General features: G+C 41.3%; 1 protein-coding gene across 2 annotated transcripts in view; it reads left to right on the top strand.

The window, feature by feature from the left end:
• Positions 1-21359, top strand: part of LOC133748806 (zinc finger protein 470) — a 126544-nt gene that overhangs the window by 419 nt on the left and 104766 nt on the right. Inside the window, exons 1-3 of one of the 2 annotated variants that reach the window (XM_062177784.1) lie at positions 3734-3774; positions 13410-13505; positions 14807-18213. In XM_062177784.1, the coding sequence (XP_062033768.1) occupies positions 13433-13505; positions 14807-16290 (1557 nt within the window). In that variant the 5' untranslated portion in view covers positions 3734-3774; positions 13410-13432 and the 3' untranslated portion in view covers positions 16291-18213. Of the gene's footprint in view, positions 1-3687; positions 3775-7502; positions 7630-13409; positions 13506-14806; positions 18214-21359 lie in introns of those variants that run through there. The other variant, XM_062177788.1, reaches the window with a different exon arrangement.

The following is a 21359-nucleotide window of genomic DNA, read 5'->3' as shown; positions in this document are numbered from 1 at the left end:
GGGAGAGTCCAGTGCGAGACCGAAGTCTGTGGGTGAATGTGCGAGAGCAGAGCGAAGGCTGTGTCTCCGTGACAATTGTGCTGTGCTCACACAGGTGTTGTTTGGGAGTGCACAGACCAGCTCCTGAAATGCTTCCCATCTCCAAACTGCAGCTGTTTGCTATGCTAGTGGTTTGCTGTTGGCTCGCATCTCCGAGGTAGCTTCCGGGTGGCGACTAGTTACAGGAAAGACTAACGTAGGCTTAGAAGGGTTAGGACTTTCAGCCCCACCTCATCCCTGCCTCTGGGAGGGGAGAGGGGCCGAAGGTTAACATGATCACCAGAGACCAGTGATTGAACCAATAATGCTCGCGGAATGAAGCTTCCATAGAAATTTCGAAGGGTTGAGTTCGGAGACCTTTCAGGTAGCTGAACGTACGGGGGTTCCTGGAGGATGGCGTGTCCTTTCCCACAAAGCCTTGCTCTATGCATTTCTTCATCTGTATCCATTGCAATGCCCTTTATAATAAACCAGCAAACCTAAGTGTTGCTTTGAGTTCCGTAAGCCTCTAGCGGATTAATCACACTCAGGGAGGGAGTCTTAGAAACTGATTTATAGCCAATTAGTGAGAAGTACAGGTAGAATAATCTGGGATTCACTCTTGGCATATGGGGGCGGGGGAGAGGGGGCAGTCTTGGGGACTGAGCCCTTAACCTGTGCGATCGGACATTATCTGCTAATGCATACTGTCAGAATTGAATTGAGTTAGGGGATACCTAGCTGGAGGTTGCTGTAGGACTGATGGCTGGAAAAACTCCCAGGTATCTGGTATCGTAAGTGTTCTGTGTTGTAAGAGGAGAAACTGAGCTTGTTTTTCCTTTATGTCGTCCGTGTGTATTTCAGAGACTGGATTGTGAAAATTGAGAGTGGTACTGAGCTCTGTATGCAAAGGAGAAATAGCTGTGCTTGTATGTGAAAAAGCAGCAACTATGTGAGGCTCCCTGGAGAGCCTGGGAGAATGTGTGTGTGTGTGTGTGTGTGAGAGACCACAATACTAGACTGGTAGAGTTCAGTTAGTGTGAGAGAGACACCAGTGAGCCTGGGAGACAGGAGGGTGTCTGTCTGGCCTGTGAGATTGTGTGAAAGTGTGTGTGCATCCCAGCATGAGAGACTGGAGTGCTACAGTCAGTATGTATATTGTGTGTGAGAGAAACCAGCTGGAACATGAAAGACAGGATGCGTTTGCCTCTATGTGTGAGAGACTAGAGTATGTGGAAAATCAGTGTATCTCTGAAAGATACTATTGAGTATGTGTGTGAAAGGCCATTATGTTTTGTGTGTGAGGAGAGGGGAAGAAGACTTGTGGTTGTGTGAGATGAAAATGGGTGAGAAAAAGACTGTGTAAACCAGGGTGTTTCATCAGATGTGGGTGTGGTGTGGGTGTGTGTGAGAGAGTAAGGGGCAGGAATATATGGGAATCTGTTTATAAGTCACCGTAAATACTTGTACCTAGATCCTTTTTGAGACCATGGCACATGTGACTGTGTATGGTATGCTTGTGATTATATCTTCTATATGATCAGGAAGTATGAGGATACTTCAGGAAGTTCTAGAAAAATAGAATTCGAAGATGTCTACTTTAGTGCCAAAATTTTATTTAAAGATTTGTTTATTTATTTGAAAGAGTTACAGAGAAAGGGAGAGAGAGATCAATCTTCCATCCACTTGTTCGCTCCCCAGATGGCCACACAGCTAGGGTTGGGCCAGGCTGAAGCCAGGTCTCCCACATGGGTAGCAGGGGCCCAGAATACTTGGGCCATTTTCTGCTGTTTTTCCCAAGCCGTTAGCTGGTAGATGGATACAAAGTGGAGCAGCTGGAACACAGACAAGTGCCCATTTGGAATGCCTGCATTGCAGACAGCAGCTTTACCTGCTTCATCACAAGGCTACCACCCCTCCCCAAATTTTTAAGCCCATGCATACAAGGGGTTTTCAGAAGGTTACGGAAAATGTGTACTATGAAAAATATGCATGAATCTCAGTATTTTGGGCACAAAATGAGCTTACCTTTTTATTCTATTTTTCCATGAACTTGAAGTACTCTCATATATAAGGATCTTTTGTTAGTATCTGTGTGTCATCTTTATGCTTGAAATTTTGTCGCTGTATGGCTGAGATGTGTATGGGGAGACTATCTGGAAGACTGATAATGTTGGATTCTTTATGTGTAGAGCTGTTTGGAATTTTGAGTTGCTGGGATGAGAATCCTGGAATAGAATTCCCTGCTTCCAGGCTAAGAGTTCCATTAAGAAGCAGAAGCTGAGGTGACTGGAGATCCTGACTAGAATAGGGAACACCCTCAAGTCTAAGTGCAGGAAGGGAAGTAAAGGAGCTGAGGACAGAGAAAGAAGGTTGCAGAACTGTGCTAAAGGTTGCACTGTTCTTCAAAGTAAGAGCAGAGTGAAGGCCCTTGGAACGACGGGAGAGGAGGAGGCCTCTGGTGGTATTTAGGAGTCAGGTTTTTTTTTTTTTTTTTTCAGATTATTTATTTATTTGAAAGTTGGAATTACAGAGAGAGAAGGAGAGGCAGAGAGAGAGAGAGAGAGAGAGAGAGGGGTCTTCCATCTGCTGATTTACTCCCCCGTTGGCCGCAATGGCTAGAGCTGTGCTGATTCGAAGCCTGGAGCCAGGAGCTTCTTCTGGGTCTCCCACATGGGTGCAGGGGCCCAAGGACTTAGGTCATCTTCCACCGCTGTTCCAGGCCATAGCAGAGAGCGAGATCAGAAGTGGAGCAACTGGAACATATGGGATGCTGGCACTACGGGCGGTGGCTTTACCCACTATGCCACAACACCGGCCCTAGGAGTTAGGTTTTTGACCTGTAGACTGTCAGAATTTGAAAGGCTCAGAAATAGGAATCTCTCCACGTTTACCTATAATATATAGGAAGTGATTATTTTATAGGATTATTTCAAAAATAAATTGACATAATCTATTCCAAGTACCTACTACTTTCTTTCTTTTTTCTTTATTCCTTCCTTTCTTCTTTCCTTCCTTTTCTTCCTTTCTTCCTTTTATTTCCCTTCCTCAATCCTTTCCCTCTTTCCTTTCCTTTTTTTTTCTTTTATTTTCTTCCCCTTTCCCCTCCCCTCTCCTTTCCTTCCCTTCCCTCTTCTTTTCTTCTTTCTCATCTGACAGAGATTTACAGTATCCCTAGTCACTCCCCAAATTTCCATAGCAGCTGGGCCTGTGCAAGGCTGAAATCACGAGCCAGGACCTCAGTCCAGCTGTCTCATGTGAACGTCAGGGACCCGGGTATTTGAACCATCATCTGCTGCCTCCCAGGGTACACATTAGCAGCAAATGGAATTGGAATCGGGGCCAGGACTCAAATCCAGGCTTTCCATCATGGGATGTAGGCATCCTTAGCAGTGTCTTCACTGTTAACACCAAATACCCATCCTCTTATTTTTATTTGTAATAAAACCAAATAATGAGACAGCAACTTTTGAGAAAAAAATAAATTTAGATCATATAAGAAACAGAGGTATAGACTATACCCCCTCAGTAGTCACAGTTGCCCATCATTACCCAGTGATGTGTGCATGGGACAAAGAAGGCTGAGAAGAAGGGTAAGACAAACTCTAGACTTGTGATTCTGATTGTGCATGAAGGCCTCAGCTCTCACTGTCCTTTCTCTTCTTCCAGCCTTGCATTCACAGAACACTGCTATCTTCAGGAGAGAAACCAAGAGAAAGCAGAATGGCTGTTGAGCTAGTGAAAACCGTGCCTCAGGTTGGTTGGTCTTTCTTTTCTTCCTCTTGAAAGTCGTCTTGCTGCTTATGACTTAGTAATTGTTTTTCTTTTGTGCATTTTCTTTTGAACATTCTCTGATTGGGCAAGAGCCCAATTCCTACTTCTCTCAGAGTAACCACCCAATGGGTGTGTAATAGCTGAAGATGATGAGTATGTACATTTTTAAGTGTTTACCATTGTGAAAAGATTTGGTTTGTCGTAACTGGAATAGAGGTACGGCAGTGTAAGTGAGATGGGTGCCATGTTTAATGTGCGTATCTCTGTCCTTAATCTGGAGCCTGCATTGGCATTGAAAGTAGGGCAAGGTCATGTGAAACGAAGCCCTCACTCTGTGGCGTCTGATACTTTCTCCAGCTAGATAGTGTCAGAATTGAATTGAATTAGAGGATACCCAGCTGACATTTTCTGTAGAATTGATTGGTTGTTGGTGGGGAGAAATCCCCACACATCTTGATGACCAGAGGTCAAAGAACTATTTTGTGGTGTTAGAATATAGGAGAACTGTGGCATAGCAGGTAAAGCTGCCTTCCTGCAGTGTTGGCATCTCTTATGGGTGCTGGTTCGAGTCCTGGCTGCTCTACTTCTGGTCCAGCTCTCTGTTATGGCCTGGGAAAGCAGTAGAAGATGGCCCAAGTCCTTGGGCCCCTGCACCCATGTGGGAGACCTGGAAGAAGCTCCTGGCTCCTGGCTTTGGATTGGCACAGCTCCAACCGTTGCAGCCAGTTGTGGAATAAACCAGCAGATGGAAAACCTCTCTCTTTCTCTCTGCCTCCTTCTCGCTGAGTAACTCTGTCTTTCAAATAAATAAATAAATCTTAAAAAAAAAAAAATAGGAGAAACTGTCGTATCCTGTCACTCATCATTGAATTCTTAACTTCCATTTTTCTCTACCTCAACAGCTCAACAGTCATTTTGCCTTCTATTGGTTTCTCTCTTGAAGATAGCAGTGTAATTAATCAGTTCTGTAATGGCCTTAGTTTTTTTCTTGGCTTCTAAGTACATCTAGTGGTTTCCTGTTAACCTAGCCCATTTTCATGGATTTATTTTATGTATTTATTATAGATATATGTCTATAATAAATGTATGCTTTTTTAAAAGATTTATTTATTTATTTGGAAGGCAGAGTCAAAGAGAGGCAGAGGCAGAGAGAGAAAGAGAAAAGTCTTCCATCTGCTGGTTCACTCCCCAAATGGTCACAACAGCTGGAGCTGCACTGATCCAAAGCCAGGAGCCAGGAGCTTCCCCTGGGTCTCCCACATGGGTGCAGGGGCCCAAGGGCTTGGGCCATCATGTATTGTTTTCCCAGGCCATAGTAGAGAGCTGGATCAGAAGAGGAGCAGCTGGGACTCAAACCAGTTCCCATATGGGATGCTGGCACTTCAGGTGGCAGCTTTACCCGCTATGCCACAGTGCCAGCCCCAAAAAATCACGTATGCTTTTTAAAATCATTACATTATATGTTGTTTATGTTATGTCTTGATTTACTTCATGCCAGAATAGACTTAAAATTTTGTCCATTTTTTAATGGAAAACTTGCAACATAAATGAAAGTAGAGGGACAAGTTTAGTGAAATTCCCCTGCTCCCTTTAATCATTACCAACCAGGACAGACTTGGCTAATGTTTGTTTTTAATTTCACATCTTCCCAGGGTTATGTATATTTACAAATGAAATAAAAATTGTTACATCCATCAATTTTGTAGTTTCACTAGATCCATTTTAGAATACCTTCTTAGTAGGCTGAGCCTGAATATTGTGACTGTACTGAAGATTCTTAAATTCAGTATCCACTTCAATTCCCTTTGGTGTATTGTGGTATACTAGGAAGTTAAAAACTGCATTATGCAAGCTCCCTTGCAAATAGGGTTCTACGTATGATTTACATACCTTAAGTGAAGGCTTCTGATACAAGATGTAGAAAGCAGAAGTAACAGGAAGCAGAGGTTGTGTGCAGTGAGATAGGATGTTATGGACAGCATATTGGTAGAGGAGTTTGGTTCTTCTGGGGCAACATTGGCTAAAGCGCTATTGGTCAGATCACCCAGCATATTATGAGTGATACTGGGGAATGGGAATTTTTGTTTGTTTTATTTATTTATTTGAAAGACAGAGAGGTAGAAAGATCTCTCATCTGCTGGTTCTCTCCTCAAATGTTTTCATTGAGAGGGCCTGGGCTAGGCTAACACTAGGAGCCAGGAACTTAATCCAGGTCTCCACATGGGTAGCAGGGACCCAGCTACTTGAGCCATCACCTTAGGGTGCACTTTAGCAGGAAGCAGGACTCAAACCGAGCACGCCCATATGGATTGCAGGTGTTCTTAACCAAATACCTAACCCTACAAAATAAGATATTTTGGAGGTGAGGAAACAAAACGTTGATATAATGTTTTTTCTGATTGTATGTATCCAAACCTGGTTTTTCTGGAAATCCTGTAAGTTACCTGATTTAGAATTCATTTCATTGATTATACGATTAACAGCTAAAAAAAAAAAAAAATCACTGGCTATGTATGTATATGGATAGTTAGATAACATAATACATAAACATTGGGGAAAGGGTAATATAGATACTAAATTATTAAACCACAAGCACTAGCATCAGTAGCATTCAAATTAATTTTCCTATGACCAAATTATACCAACTATTGGATAGAATGTGAGCACCATTTGCTTGCATTGATAAATTAATCTCTTAATTTTGTAAGAATGTGTGGAATGATGGTTTTCAGCCACCTGTCTAGAAGCTGAAAACTAGAACTCAGGAAAACCAGTAGTTCACGGTGAAGCTTAAAATTTTTTGTAATGCCTTTATGTGAAAAATAAACATTTTTCGAAAGGTATGTACATCTACTAAAGTCTCATACATTGAGTATCTTTACATCATATCTTTGTTCTATTATTGTTTAAAAGCAAATTAAGATATCTACATAGCTTTGCTTCTATAGTTAGTTCTCAATATATTTGGTAACCTTGCAAATCAGGCACTGAATTTAAAGACGACTTTTGTTTTCAAAGGAAATAAACTTGACGATGAAAAATACCCATAATACTTATAAAAAAATTTCTTGCAACCTGCTGGTTATCATAACTGGACATCAGCTTCTTTCTTAGAATGTTTATATCTTTCATTTTGACAAGTCAAAGTATATATTGCTTTGTATTCAAACTCAGTATACAAGCTGCAGGGTTGCACACCTAAGCCACATGATCTCATATTATTTTAAGCTCACTTGAGTATAGCATGCCAGTTGTAAATGGCATAGCATAAGAAAATTGCATTCTAAATGTATTTGTTATTTGTATTGTTTTAGGAAAAAATTGGCCACATCATTTCAGTGCTCTTTTGGTTCTTCCCTGCCTCCCAAAAAACATTGGGATCCCATAGAGGACCTTTTGAAAAGGATCAATTTAGATGTACTTGTCTTCTTGGGGTTTTCTTGGTTGAGCCACAGGTATATGCCCTCAACTGAAGCCCTATTTACTGCCCTGTGGCTGACCACCCATATTTCCCCATGCCACAAAGTGGAGATCCTCACCATTGTATACCAGGCAGTTTAACACTTCAGTAAGTATAGTTTTGAGTTGAAGCTTATTTTTTTTTTCTTCTCCATGGACTGTTTCTCACATACAGTAGAGACAACTGTAGTATTTTAACTTGGAGTCATGTGTGGACTTGGTTGGTCAAGAATGTATTTGTGTCATTTCAGGACTTGTTGACATTCAAAGATGTGGCAATATGCTTTTCCCAGGAGGAATGGGAATGGCTGAACCCTGCTCAGAGGCATTTATACAGCAGTGTGATGTTGGAGAACTATCAGAACCTGGTATCACTGGGTGAGGACCTTTTTTCCCATGCGTAAATTGAGATTCTCCCTGAACTCTTATTATTACATAAGATGTATGAGTCAGAATGGAATCTGGGAAACAAGAGAATCTTCAGAGATTTGTTGAAAATTTCAGATTTAGAGTCTCTAAATTTGAGACATAATAGATATTCTATTGCTATGTTTTCTTGGCACTTGAGAACACAGGACATGATGTAAAGCTTTTTTTTTTTTTTTTTTTGGACAGGCAGAGTGGACAGTCAGAGAGAGAGAAAGAGAGAAAGAAAGGTCTTCCTTTTTTCCGTTGGTTCACCCCCCAGTGGCCGCTGCGGCCGGTGCGCTGTGACTGGCACACCACGCTGATCCGAAGCCAGGAGCCAGGTGCTTCTCCTGGTCTCCCATACAGGTGCAGGGCCCAAGGACTTGGGCCATCCTCCACTGCACTCCCGGGCCACAGCAGAGAGCTGGACTGGAAGAGGAGCAACCGGGACAGAATCTGGCACCCTGACCTGGACTAGAACCCGGGGTGCCCCGACCTGGACTAGAACCCCGGGTGCCGGCGCTGCAGGCAGAGGATTAGCCTATTGAGCTGCGGCGCCAGCCAATGTAAATCTTAACAGTCTGTGTTTCATTGTTCAGTCTGTTCTGCAGTATTATTGTTATCACCACTAGGTGGTAACAAGTTTTTGCTAAGAATGTAGCTAGATTGCTATAAATCCAGAATACTGCTTTTTTTTTTTTTTAAAGATTTATTTATTTATTTGAAAGTCAGAGTTACACAGAAAGAGAAGGAGAGGCAGAGAGAGAGAGAGGTCTTCCATCTGCTGGGTCACTCCCCAATTAGCCACAACGGCTGGAGCTGCACTGATCCAAAGCCAGGAGCTGGGAGCTTCTTCCAGGTCTCACACATGGGGGCAGGGGCCCAAGGGCTTAACAAAACAAATAAGATGAGTATAGAGTCAGTGAGCTTAAAGTCAATAGAAAATTGAGCCAATAGAAATTACTTCATTTGAAAAACAGCGAAAAAAAGGTTTTAAAATGTGAACAAATCCTCAGTTACCTCAGTTACCAAAGGATTTAATTTTGGTGTAAATAAAGTCCCAAAAAGATAAGAGAGAGCAGAAAAACAACTTTGAAGAAATAATCACCAAAAGTTTCCATATTTGGTGAAAGACATAAAATACAGTTTTAAGAACTGCAGTACACCACAAATAGGATAAAAACCTCTCTAGAGAACAAAAATCTGGCTTAGTGAGTGAGGTGGCCCCAGAAGTTAGTTAGCATGTTAGCTTCCCTAAGAGTGGAAACCTGAAGCCATTTGCATAGTTTGTGTTTCACTGATTTACTTATTACAATTTAACAAAGACACAGATTTTATTTTATTTTATTTATTTTTTCATCTTTTATTTAATGAATATAAATTTCCAAAGTACAGCTTATGGATTACAATGGCTTCCCTTCCCATAACTTCCCTCCCACCCGCAACCCTCCCCTTTCCCGCTCACTCTCCCCTTCCATTCACATCAAGATTCATTTTCAATTCTCTTTATAAACAGAAAATCAGTTTAGTATATATAAAGATTTCAACAGTTTGCCCTCACATAGCAACACAAAGTGAAAAAATACTGTTGGAGTACTAGTTATAGCATTAAATAACAGTGTACAGCACATTAACGACAGAGATCCTACATGATATTTTTTTTTAAAAATTAATTTTTTATGTAATTTCCAATTTAACACCAAGTTTTTTTTTTTTTCATTTTCAATTATCTTTATATGCAGAAGATCGATTCAGTATATACTAAGTAAATATTTCATCAGTTTGCACCCACACATAAACACAAAGTGTAAAAATACTGTTTCAGTACTAGCTATATCATTACTTCACATTGGACAACCCATTAAGGACAGATCCCACATGGGACGTAAGTACACAGTGACTTTTGATGTTGATTTAACAACTTAACACTCTTGTTTATGGCATGAGTAATCTCCCTAGGCTCTAGTCATGAGTTGCCGAGGCTATGGAAGCCTTTAGGGTTCGCCAACTTCTATCTTATTCCAACAGGGTCATAGTCAAAGTGGAAGTTCTCTCCTCCCTTCAGAGAAAGGTACCTCCTACCTTGATGCCCCGTTCTTTCCATTAGGATCACACTCGCTGAGATCCTTCATTTAGGTGGTCTTCTTTTTTTTTTTTTTTTTTTTTCCTCCAGAATGTCTTGGCTTTCCATGCCTAAAATAGGCTCTTCAGCCAGATCCAAATGCCTTAAGGGCTGATTCTGAGGCCAGAGTGCTATTTAGGACATCTGCCATTCTATGAGTCTGCTGTGTCTCCCCCTTCCCATGTTGGATCCTTCTCTCCCTTTTTGGTTTTATCAGTTAGTATTAGCAGACATTAGTCTTGTTTGTGTGATCCCTTTGACTCTTAGATCTATCAGTGTGATCAATTGTGAACTGAAATTGATCACCTGGACTAGTGAGATGGCATTGGTACATGCCACCTTGATGGGATTGTATTGGAATCCCCTGGCACTTTTCTAACTCCATCTTTTGGGGCAAGTCCCATTGAGCATGTCCCCAGTTGTACATCTCCTCCCTCTCTTTTTCTCATTCTTATATTTAACCGGGATCACTTTTCAGTTAAGATTTAAACACCTAAGAATAATTGTGTGTTAATTACAGAGTTCAAGCATTAGTACCAGAACAAAAAAAAAAATACTAAGATGGATAAAGTATTACATTGTACATAACAGCACAAGAGCTGATCAAGTCACTGTTTCTCATTGTGTCCATTTCACTTCCACAGGTTTCCCCTTTGGTGCTCAGTTAGATGTCACCGATCAGGGAAAACAAATGATATTTGTCTCTTTGGGACTGGCTTAATTCACTCAGCATGATGTTTTCCAGATTCCTCCATCTTGTTGCAAATGACCAGGTTTCATTGTTTTTGACTGCTGTATAGTATTCTATAGAGTACATGTCCCAAAATTTCTTTATCCAGTCTACTGTTGATGGGCATTTGGGTTGGTTCCAGGTCTTAGCTATTGTGATTTGAGCTGCAATAAACATTAATGTTCAGACCATTTTTTTTGTTTGACAAATTAATTTCCTTTGGGTAAATTCCAAGGAGTGGGATGGCTGTGTTGTATGGTAGGGTTATATTCAGGTTTCTGAGGAATCTCCAGACTGACTTCCATAGTGGCTTAACCAGTTTGCATTCCCACCAACAGTTGGTTAGTGTCCCTTTTCCCCACATCCTCTCCAGGACCTATTGTTGGTAGATTTCTGAATGTGAGCCATTCTCACCGGGGTGAGGTGAAACCTCATTTTGGTTTTGATTTGCATTTTTCTGATTGCTTGTGATCTTGAACATTTTTTCATGTGTCTGTTGGCCATTTGGATTTCCTCTTTGGAAAGATGTCTGTTGAGGTCTTTGGCCCATCTCTTAAGGGGGTTGTTTGTTTTGATGTTGTGGAGTTTCTTGATCTCTTTGTAGATTCTGGTTATCAACCCTTTATCTGTAGTATAGTTTGCAAATATTTTTTCCCATTCTGTTGGTTTCCTATTCACTTTCCTGACTGTTTCTTTTGCAGTACAGAAACTTCTCAGTTTGATGCAATCCCAATAGTTAATTTTGCCTTTGACTGCCTGTGCTCCTGGGGTATTTTCCAAGAAGTCTTTGCCAGTACCTATATCTTGCAGGGTTTCTCCAATGCTCTCTAATAATTTGATGGTGTCAGGTCATAGATTTAAGTCTTTAATCCATGTTGAGTGAACTTTTGTGTAAGGTGAAAGGTAGGGATCTTGCTTCATGATTCTGCATGCGGAAATCCAGTTTTCCCAGCACCATTTATTGAATAGACTGTCCTTACTCCAGGGATTGGTTTTGGATCCTTGATCAAATATGAGTTGGCTGTAGATGTTTGGGTTGATTTCTGGTGTTTCTATTCTGTTCCATTGGTCTTTCCATCTGTTTCTGTACCAGTACCATGCTGTTTTTGATAACTACTGCCCTGTAGTATGTCCTGAAATCTGGTATTGTGATGCCTCCGGCTTTGTTTTTGTTGTACAAGATTGCTTTAGCTATTCAAGGTCTCCTGTGTCTCCATATGAATTTCAGCATCATTTTTTCCAGATCTGAGAAGAATGCCTTTGGTATTTTGATTGGTATTGCATTGAATGTATAAATTGCTTTTGGGAGAATGGACATTTTGATGATGTTGATTCTTCAAATCCATGAGCATGGAAGATTTCTCCATTTTTTGGTATCCTCTTCTATTTCTTTCTTTAAGGTTTTGTAATTTTCATCGTAGAGATCTTTAACGACCTTGGTTAAGTATATTCCAAGGCATTTGATTGCTTTTGTAGCTATTGAGAATGGGATTGATCTTAGAAGTTCTTCCTCAGCCGTGGCATTGCCTGTGTATACAAAGGCTGTTGATTTTTGTGCATTGATTTTATATCCTGCTACTTTGCCAAACTCTTCGATGAGTTCCAATAGTCTCTTGGTAGAGTTCTTTGGGTCCCCTAAATAAAGAATCATATCGTCTGCAAAGAGGGATAGTTTGAGATCTTCCTTTCCAATTTGTATCCCTTTAATTTCTTTTTCTTGCCTAATGGCTCTGGCTACAACTTCCAGGACTATATTGAAGAGCAGTGGTGAGAGTGGGCATCCCTGTCTGGTACCAGATCTCAGTGGAAATGCTTCTAACTTTTCCCCATTCAATAGGATACTGGCCGTGGGTTTTTCATAAATTGCTTTGATTGTATTGAGGAATGTTCCTTCTATACCCAGTTTGCTTAGAGTTTTCATCATGAAAGGGTGTTGTATTTTATCAAATGCTTTCTCTGCGTCTATTGAGAGAATCATATGGTTTTTCTTCTGCAAGGACACAGATTTTCAAAAGCAATATTCTGGGAGCCAGTGCTGTGGCGTAGGAGGTTAAGCCGCCGACTGCAGTGCTGGCATCCCATATGGATGCCAGTTTGAGACCCAGTTGCTCCACTTCTGATCCAGCTCTCTGCTGTGGCCTGGGAAAGCAGTAGAAGATGGCCCAAGTCCTTGTGCCCCTGCACCCATGTGGGAGACCCAGAGGAAGCTACTGGCTCCTGGTTTCAGATCCACGCAGCTCCAGCCATTGTAGCCAATTGGGAGTGAACCATTGGATAGAAGACCTCTCTCTCTCTCTCTCTCTCTCTCTCTCTCCTGTGTGTGTGTGTGTGTAGTGTGTAACTCTGACTTTCAAAAAATAATAAATGTTTTTTTAAAAAATCCTATCTGCTAATTTCAGAGTCTGTATTATTCAGTGTGTATCTCCACGCCTTTTCTTCTGAATATAACTCATTTTTGCCTGTTTCTTATATTTAGTAATTTTGGCTTTTATCATAAACATTGTAAATAAAGCATTCTAGAGACTAGATTTTGTCATATTCCTCCGAACAATATTGTTTTTAGTTTTTATTTTTTTAAAGCAGGAATTTAATGACTCAAACTCTAGTCTCTCTAAGGGCCTTTTAAATACATAATTTAGTATTTTCTGATTAGCCTTAGAAAATGCTGGTCTAGATTTCTGTTCCCCAACCCCTTAGAAAATAGATTAACTTTTGCAGAGTTCACTCCTAGCAGTCCAGCTAAACTATTCCAGAGTTTTAAGTAATTTATCCTTCAAATATGTTTTCTCTCTTTATCAAGTCATTCCTAGGATTTCATTGCATCAGAATTAAGGAACTAGCTTACACTGCTGAAATGACCCAAAATATGGCCCATTCTCATATTTTCTTTACATGTAGGAGTTTGTATTTCTAAGCCATTTATGATCTCCTTATTGGAGCAAGGGAAAGAGCCTTGGAAGATGAAAAATGAGATGACAAGAACCTCATTTTCAGGTAAGTATAGGAGAGCCAAATAGGGAAATCCTTTCTAGACAATGGCTCAGCTTCTCAGAAATTCTTCTTTAGCCTTACATGCCTGTGGGGGGAAAAAAAAAAGTAAAGCTTTACTAACTCGGCATCTTCTCTTCTGCTTAACTCCCTTCTAATAACGTATTTTGTAAAAATTTTTATCCAACTCCTTCCCATTCCCTCACTCCCTTTACCATGACGATTCAGTATTTCTTAAGCCTTTTCTTCATTCTGGATTTGATGCTGGTTACAACTCATATTGTTTAAAATCTTTCTTTGCTTTTCTGATGCAAATAGGAAAAACTCAAACTAGCATATTCTACATGATCAGCCTCATTTTAATTCTCTAACTTCATACTCTGTTACTTTTTTGCTTTTCGTTAGAATTTAGTCCAGTTCTTTAAACCAAGTGAGGTACCCAGGTATGTTTCAAGTAAATTGTAGGTGTCCTGGGACACTGAATCTCTCAACCTAGGAAAGACCAAATGGGTGTAGAGGAGTCTTGAGTTCCAAGTTTGGTTAACTCAGGACCACAGACAGTATCATGTTCTTCCCAAGGAAAGTCACAGTGCATAAGTTATATGATTGCTGGGGTCTCTACAGATTTTTGAGCAGTAGTAATGATAAACTGGTGTTGAAACAAAGTTAACCTGGCTATATATGAAAGAAAATAAATTAGTAGTGGGAGAGAGTAGAGGAAGAGAGCTTAATTTACAGTCTTTTAGGTTAATACAGGTATAAAATAACATTACTTTTACAGACTACTTTTCCAGGACCTCATTGTCCTACACTTGGTTTCCTTAATCACTTTTACATTTTAAAAAACAAATTTTTATTTGGGATGCAGAGAGACAGAGAGAGCACTCCAAACTTGATCACCTCAAATGCTTGGATTGACCAGAGCTTGGCCAGGAATAAAGGCAGGAGGCAGGAACCCAATCCAGATCTCTTATGTCATTACTGCTGCCTCTTAGGATCTGCATAAGCAGGAAGCTGGAGTCAGGAGCCAGAGCTGGAAATTGAACCCAGGTGCCTTATTGTGGGAAGTGGGCATTTTAATCAGCATCCAAATGGCTGTGCTAAACACCTACTCCCTTAATCACTTTTCCCATGTTCTTTTATAAGTTCTCATTATCTGGGATCTCTTTGTATATTTTCCACTTGAGATTCCTGGGCATAATAGATGTTGTGGGATTCATTAAATAGCTTTGAATCCCCTTCCTCACTTTAGTTGTTTCATTTGTCACAGCTCATGATAATGGAAATTGTTCTCATACATCTTTCAGATGGAGAACCTATACATGAGACACAAGGGTCATCTCTGAAGCAGTTCATGTATGATGCTATGTTAATGGAAGAGATTACCAGCTTTGGGCTTGAGTGTTCCACTTATGGAGGAAATGAGAAATCTAAAGACCTTTTTGAAAGGCAGATGGGAGATCAACAGACAATTAGCAGGCAAGAAGTAGTCACTCATAAAGAAGTCTTCGCTAAGGAAACAGTCCGCAAATATACCAGATCTCGGAAATTTGTCCATATGGACAATAAGGAAGACAGTGTTTACAGTCACAAGTCAAATAAGAGAGGCTTTTCCAAAAACTCCAAGGTACTAAAATACAAGAAAGTCTATGCGGGAAAGAAACTGTTTAAATGTATTGAATGTGAGAAAACCTTCACCCACAGCTCATCTGTTACTGTTCATCAGAGGATTCATACTGGTGAAAAACCATATGAATGTAAGGAATGTGGAAAAGCCTTCAAACAAAGTCATCACCTTGCTCAACACTGCAGAACACACACTGGAGAGAAACTGTTTAAATGTAAGGAATGTGGGAAAGCCTTCAGGCAACCAGCACACCTTGTTCAGCATCAGAAGATACACACTGAAGAGAAACCCTATGAGTGTAAGGAATGTGGAAAAGCTTTCAGAGACAGCTCATCCTTTGCTCAACATCAGAGATGTCACGCTGGCAAACTACCCTATGAATGTAGTGAGTGTGGGAAAGCCTTCAGATACAACATGCCCCTTATCTCCCATATTAGGCGTTTCCATACTGGAGAGAAACCTTTTGATTGCATTGATTGCGGGAAGGCCTTCAAATGTAATGTGTGTGGAAAGTCTTCCCGCAGTGGTTTTTCCATGACCGTACATCAGAGAATTCACACAGGAGAGAAACCTTATGAATGTGATGTTTGTGGGAAAGCCTTTAGCCATCGTATGTCCCTCATTGGTCATCAAAGAGTACATTCTGGGGAGAAACCTTATGAATGTAAGGTATGTGGGAAAGCCTTTAGACAAAGTACACATCTTGCTATTCATTTGAGAATTCATACTGGAGAAAAACCCTATGAGTGTAAGGAATGTGGAAAAGCTTTTAGAGACAGTTCCCAGCTGGCTGCTCATCAGAGAATTCATACTGGAGAGAAACCTTATGAATGTAAGCAGTGTGGGAAGGCTTTCAGACAGAGGGCGTATCTTGTAAATCATGAGAAAATTCATACAGGCGAGAAGCCGTATGAGTGTGAGCAATGCGGTAAAGCCTTCAGCCATACTGCCAGCCTCATAAGGCATAAGAGAATTCATACTGGAGAGAAACCCTATAAGTGTGCTGAATGTGGGAAGGCTTTCGCTGACACATCTACCCGCGCTCAGCATCAAAGACTTCATACTGGTGAAAAGCCCTATATATGTGTTAAATGTGGAAAGGCATTTAGAACAAATACACATCTTAATTGTCATCAAAGATGTCATACTAGAAAGAAACCTTAACCGTAATGCTCATAGCAAAGACTTTAATCATTGTTAGTCCTTTACTGAAAAACTGTTTGAATATTAGGAACATCTTCAACCAGATTGGACACTTTATGTGGAAGATTTTACACTGGCGAGAGATCTTAGTGAATGTAAGGAATGTGGAAAAGTCTTTAGAAGAAGCACTTACATTGCTCATTGTTAGTTCATGTTATCTTCTGAGGCATCTTTCTATTTCTTTCCTGCTACCAACTCCTGTGGATGTATCTACTAAATATTATGGAATTCACCTGCTTCTTTTGATTTTCCATTGGCCTTGTCCAAAACAGTCATTTCACTATCCCAGTCATCTGTAACTATTCTGTCACACCTTCTTTTTTCCCTTTTCAATTTCATTTTTCACATTAGAACCACAGTGATCTTTTAAAAATATGAGTAGTTCTATTACTCTCAAAACTCTTGTTGCTAAATTTTAAAACTCTTTGATGCACAAAAAGTGCTTAGCACCATGACTGTTTTTTGTCTAGGTGGAGAGCACCCCTCCAGTAATTAGGAAAGATATCTGCACACAGCACACCTGGAAGCCACAAATACAGAGTTCAGGGAATACAGGGAGATAGCAAGGGACGTATGGGCAAATGCTGTTATTGGACTAGGGTATTATCTGCACGTTTCCCTTGGGGAGTTTTAATTGGTGGGTTTACAGTGGAACATGTATGATTTCCAGGAGCTAACACTGTGACTGAAAAGTCACTGTGGCATATTTCCACAGGCCACTTAGGCCACTTTAAATCTGTGGGCAAACTCCTTGAGCGCTCTCTTTAAAGGAGATAGCAGAAAGTTGATAGCCCAGTCTGCTAAGTGAGAAAGATGTTTCTAAGTTTGTATCTCTGGGCCGCCGCCGCGGCTCACTTGGCTAATCCTCTGTGGCGCCGGCACCCCGTGTTCTAGTCCCAGTTGCTCCTCTTCTAGTCCAGCTCTCTGCTGTGGCCCGGGAAGCAGTGGAGGATGGCCCAAGTGCTTGGGCCCTGCACCCACATGGGAGACCAGGAGGAAGCTCCTGGCTTCGGATTGGCGCAGTGCCAGCTGTAGTGGCCATTTGGGGGTTGAACCAACCGAAGGAAGACCTTTCTCTCTCTCTCTCTCTCTCACTAACTCTACCTGTCAAAAAAAAAAAAAAAGTCTAAGTTTGTATCTCTGGCCACTAGCCTGACTTATCTGGGTATGTATAGAATTGCAAAGTGTTAAGTGTGAGCCTTGATTCTGGTAGGGAAAAGTTAAAACGTCTACTTAAGACAAATGCTGAGACAATATAAAATTCTAAGAATTCACTGTGTCATACTGAATGTTTGGCAGATGTTAAGACCATGGTTCTTCAGAGTACTTAAAATTTATTTTTAAACAGTGAACTCTAGAAAGCAGTGTATCTATACTAGGGGTTTTGGAATTGAACATCTTAAGGTAGATGATGATTAGCACATATGATGTTTAAACTTTAACATAACAATGTAGTGGCTTTCTCGTGACTAATGCTTTTTTCCCTTGTTGATGAGGAAATCTGACCTGATACATAGAACATGATTTAAGGTGTGGCCAGAACTCTGGCTATAACTGAATTTTCTGGGAAGAACAGATGCACAATTATTTAGTCAAGGCAAACAAAAATCACCACTATTTAACTAAAGAAATAGAGAACTTGCATGGCGTATTCCTATTCCAAGACCTACGTTCACAGAATTTAAATTCCAAGGATCCATTATGTTGTTGTGGAATATAGAACAAAGATTAAAAGTGTCCTAGTATCAAACTGAGGAAAATAAAATTACAGATGAATATACCCAGGATTTTATATATAGTAAGGAAATGATTAACCTTTATAGACAGAATAGAACTTTTGAATAAACAGAAAATAATGTATTCCTGGAAGTTTGTTTCAATATTGTAAAGGTGTCGGTGAATTTACTCAATTCCAACTACAATGTAATTGCAAAATATGTTGACATTTCTGAAAACCATATAGAGTGGTAGCTGGCAAGCAAAATAAGAAAAAAAATTTTAAATATCATATACCCATGAGTTTAGTATGTTACAAAAGTGACATTTTCGATGTATCAGTGGGAAAGACATGATTAAATGGTCTTTAACAAGTATAGGTGATTTGCTTAGTGGTTAAGATGTAGGTTTGATTGCCTATATTTAGTATCAGAGTGCTTGGGTTTGAGTCCTGGCTCTGCTCCCAATTCCAGCTTTGTGAAGTGATAATGCAGACCCTGGGATTCAGCAGGTGGATGGCTCAGTACTTGGGTCCCTGCCACCCATGTGGGAGAACCAGATTGAGTTCTTGGCTCCTGGTGTCAACCTGGCACTGCCCCGGGCCATTACAGGCAAGTTAAGTGTACCAGGGGATGGGAACAGTGTCTCTCCTTCTCTTTGTGTGAACCTCTCAAAACAATAATTTTTTTTTTTTTTTGGACAGGCAGAGCGGACAGTGAGAGAGAGACAGACAGAAAGGTCTTCCTTTTTGCCGTTGGTTCACCCTCCAATGGCCCCCACAGTAGGTGTGCTGCGGCCGGCGCACTGCGCTGATCCGATGGCAGGAGCCAGGTGCTTATCCTGGTCTCCCATGTGGGTGCAGGGCCCAAGCACTTGGGCCATCCTCCACTGCACTCTCTGGCCACAGCAGAGAGCTGGCCTGGAAGAGGGGCAACCGGGACAGGATCGGTGCCCCAACTGGGACTAGAACCCAGTGTGCCGGCGCTGCAAGGCGGAGGATTAGCCTAGTGAGCCGCGGCGCCGGCCCAAAACAACAAATATTTTTAAAATGACCTTTGATAATTATCCAACTGGAAATAGCTTCACATTTTACCTCTCCTAGAGAAGTTCCTTCAGTGTACATTAAAGACCTAGTAGGAATCAATACTGTCAGATGCCACATAACATTTCAGGCAATGGCACAGCATACAATGGTGGCACCAGTAGCTGTCAGCACATTTCTCAGAATGTGTCTCCACCAAGTGACACGTGGCTTTTAATATTATAGAAGAGAATATAGAATATTGCTATCCCTAACCACTGGTAGGTTCAAGAAAGCTTTGATAAGCAGGAAATTCCAGAAGCCAGGAGGGAGAATGACAGGAAGGATCAGGTATGTAAGATTTAAGCCTTTTCCATGGAACGATACACTATGTAAAGCTAAAAGGGGTGCAGTAGGCTGAGAGTTTAAACATCGAAAGGATATAGTTCTTATTAAATTAGCTGTTGGAAAGCAGGACAAGGTGCACAGTCTGGCAAACCATATCAATAAGCAGCTCTTGGAGAAAGAAACCAAAATAGATAAAATAGAAATTTTGAACCTCAGTGATGTTCATATAAATGTATTTTTTAAAGATTTATTTTATTTATCTGAAAGAGTTACAGAGAAAGGTGGAGCCAGAGAGAGAGAAAGGTCTTCCGTCCACTGGTTCACTTCCCAATTGGCCACAATGGCTGCAGCTGCACCAATCAGGAGCCAGGAGCTTCTTCTGGATCTCCCACGCAGGTGCAGGGACCCAGGGACTTGGGCTATCTGTCATTTTCCCAGGCCATAGCAGAGAGCTGGATCGGAAGTGGAGCAGCTGGGACTCAAACTGGCACCCATATGGGATGCCGGCACTGCAGGCTTTAACCCACTGCGCCACAGCTCCAGCTCCTGTAAGTGCATATTTTTAAAGTCCTTCCCACTCCTCTAACAGACACCAGCAGAATATGAGTATCTAAAGGTTAGATGATGCCAGTATTGTCCTAAACATGAGAAGCCATATTTTAATATATTAGAAGGGTACATTAAAGGAAAGCCACTTGGAAGGGCAATGTGATGTGTCAATATTATGCATGTATTCACCTTTGCCGTGGCTCCATATCTAGTAACTTCTTGAAAAGCAACTACAGAAACAGATACATAATCACATTTATTATAGAACTGTGAAAAATTTGGAACAGAACCAGTAAATTTACCACATCAACTATGGAAAGTTGAATAGGTTATTCCGCAGTCACTGGAAAGAGATATTCACACAAATGTCTTGCTGTTTACGAACTGAAAGTAATTTTCATAACTAATATTGCATACAAGAACCATAAAGTTAAAATTCTAAGACTACATAGAAATATGTCAGAAAACATGCAAATGGGAACTACATAAACAACTATGCACACAAAAAAATCCTCTGGGCATCTGGATGAGTGGCTCTTTTCGTCATTCCATGAGTCTTGCCGTCAACCAAAGGACCAGTAGGGAAATTAGCATTATTTATTTAATGAGTTTCAGGCAAGACATCCTTGGGGGATGCGGATGGTTATTTGGTCACTGGGTGCCGCAGAGCCACGACCAGGGCTCGAGTCTTGCCATCTGTTAAAGGCTACACAGATTTTCCTTGAGACGTCGGCAAGAGTTGAATATGAGTCATCCTTTGACCATGACTTAAAGACGGGATGTAGATTTTTGCTGCTTTGCTCCCTAGACATGATGTGACTCGTGTCCCTGCCACCCTATATCTGGTAATTTTACTTTCATTTTAAAGTTCTTCTTTTGCCGTCAACCAAAGGACCAGTAGGGAAATTAGCATTATTTATTTAATGAGTTTCAGGCAAGACATCCTTGGGGGATGCGGATGGTTATTTGGTCACTGGGACAGAGCCACGGCCAGGGCTGCTGGTTTGGAAGAGCGGATGCCAAGGAGGTAGCTGGCAGCGTTTGCCACAGCGACTGTGCCTGACTCAGTCCAACTCGGCCTCTTCCGTGAGACGCCAGCGGCGGAGGGGGAACTGCAGACCTTGTGTAGCTCAGTCATCCGGGGTTCCAAGACAGCGTGGTCACATCACCGAGGTCGCGAGACTTGAGCGAAATGAAGCCCTGGCACCGCGTGTGACGCCAGTGCTCTCAGCTGAGGCGAGGAGGCCCCCACGGCTCTGAAGGCCGCCCAGGAGACAGCTCTAAATATGAGTGAGGGGCCTTCCAAAGGTCGTCTGAGGACGCCTCATCCACTCCTCTAGATCACACCGACTTGGCACACGTCCGCGGGAGGCCAGGGTCCAGGCCTCGCTGCCTC

Source organism: Lepus europaeus, chromosome 19 (genome assembly GCF_033115175.1).
Source record: "Lepus europaeus isolate LE1 chromosome 19, mLepTim1.pri, whole genome shotgun sequence".
Classification (NCBI taxonomy): domain Eukaryota; kingdom Metazoa; phylum Chordata; class Mammalia; order Lagomorpha; family Leporidae; genus Lepus; species Lepus europaeus.
The sequence above is the reverse complement of the archived record's forward strand: the minus strand, read 5'-3'. Positions and strand labels throughout refer to the sequence as shown.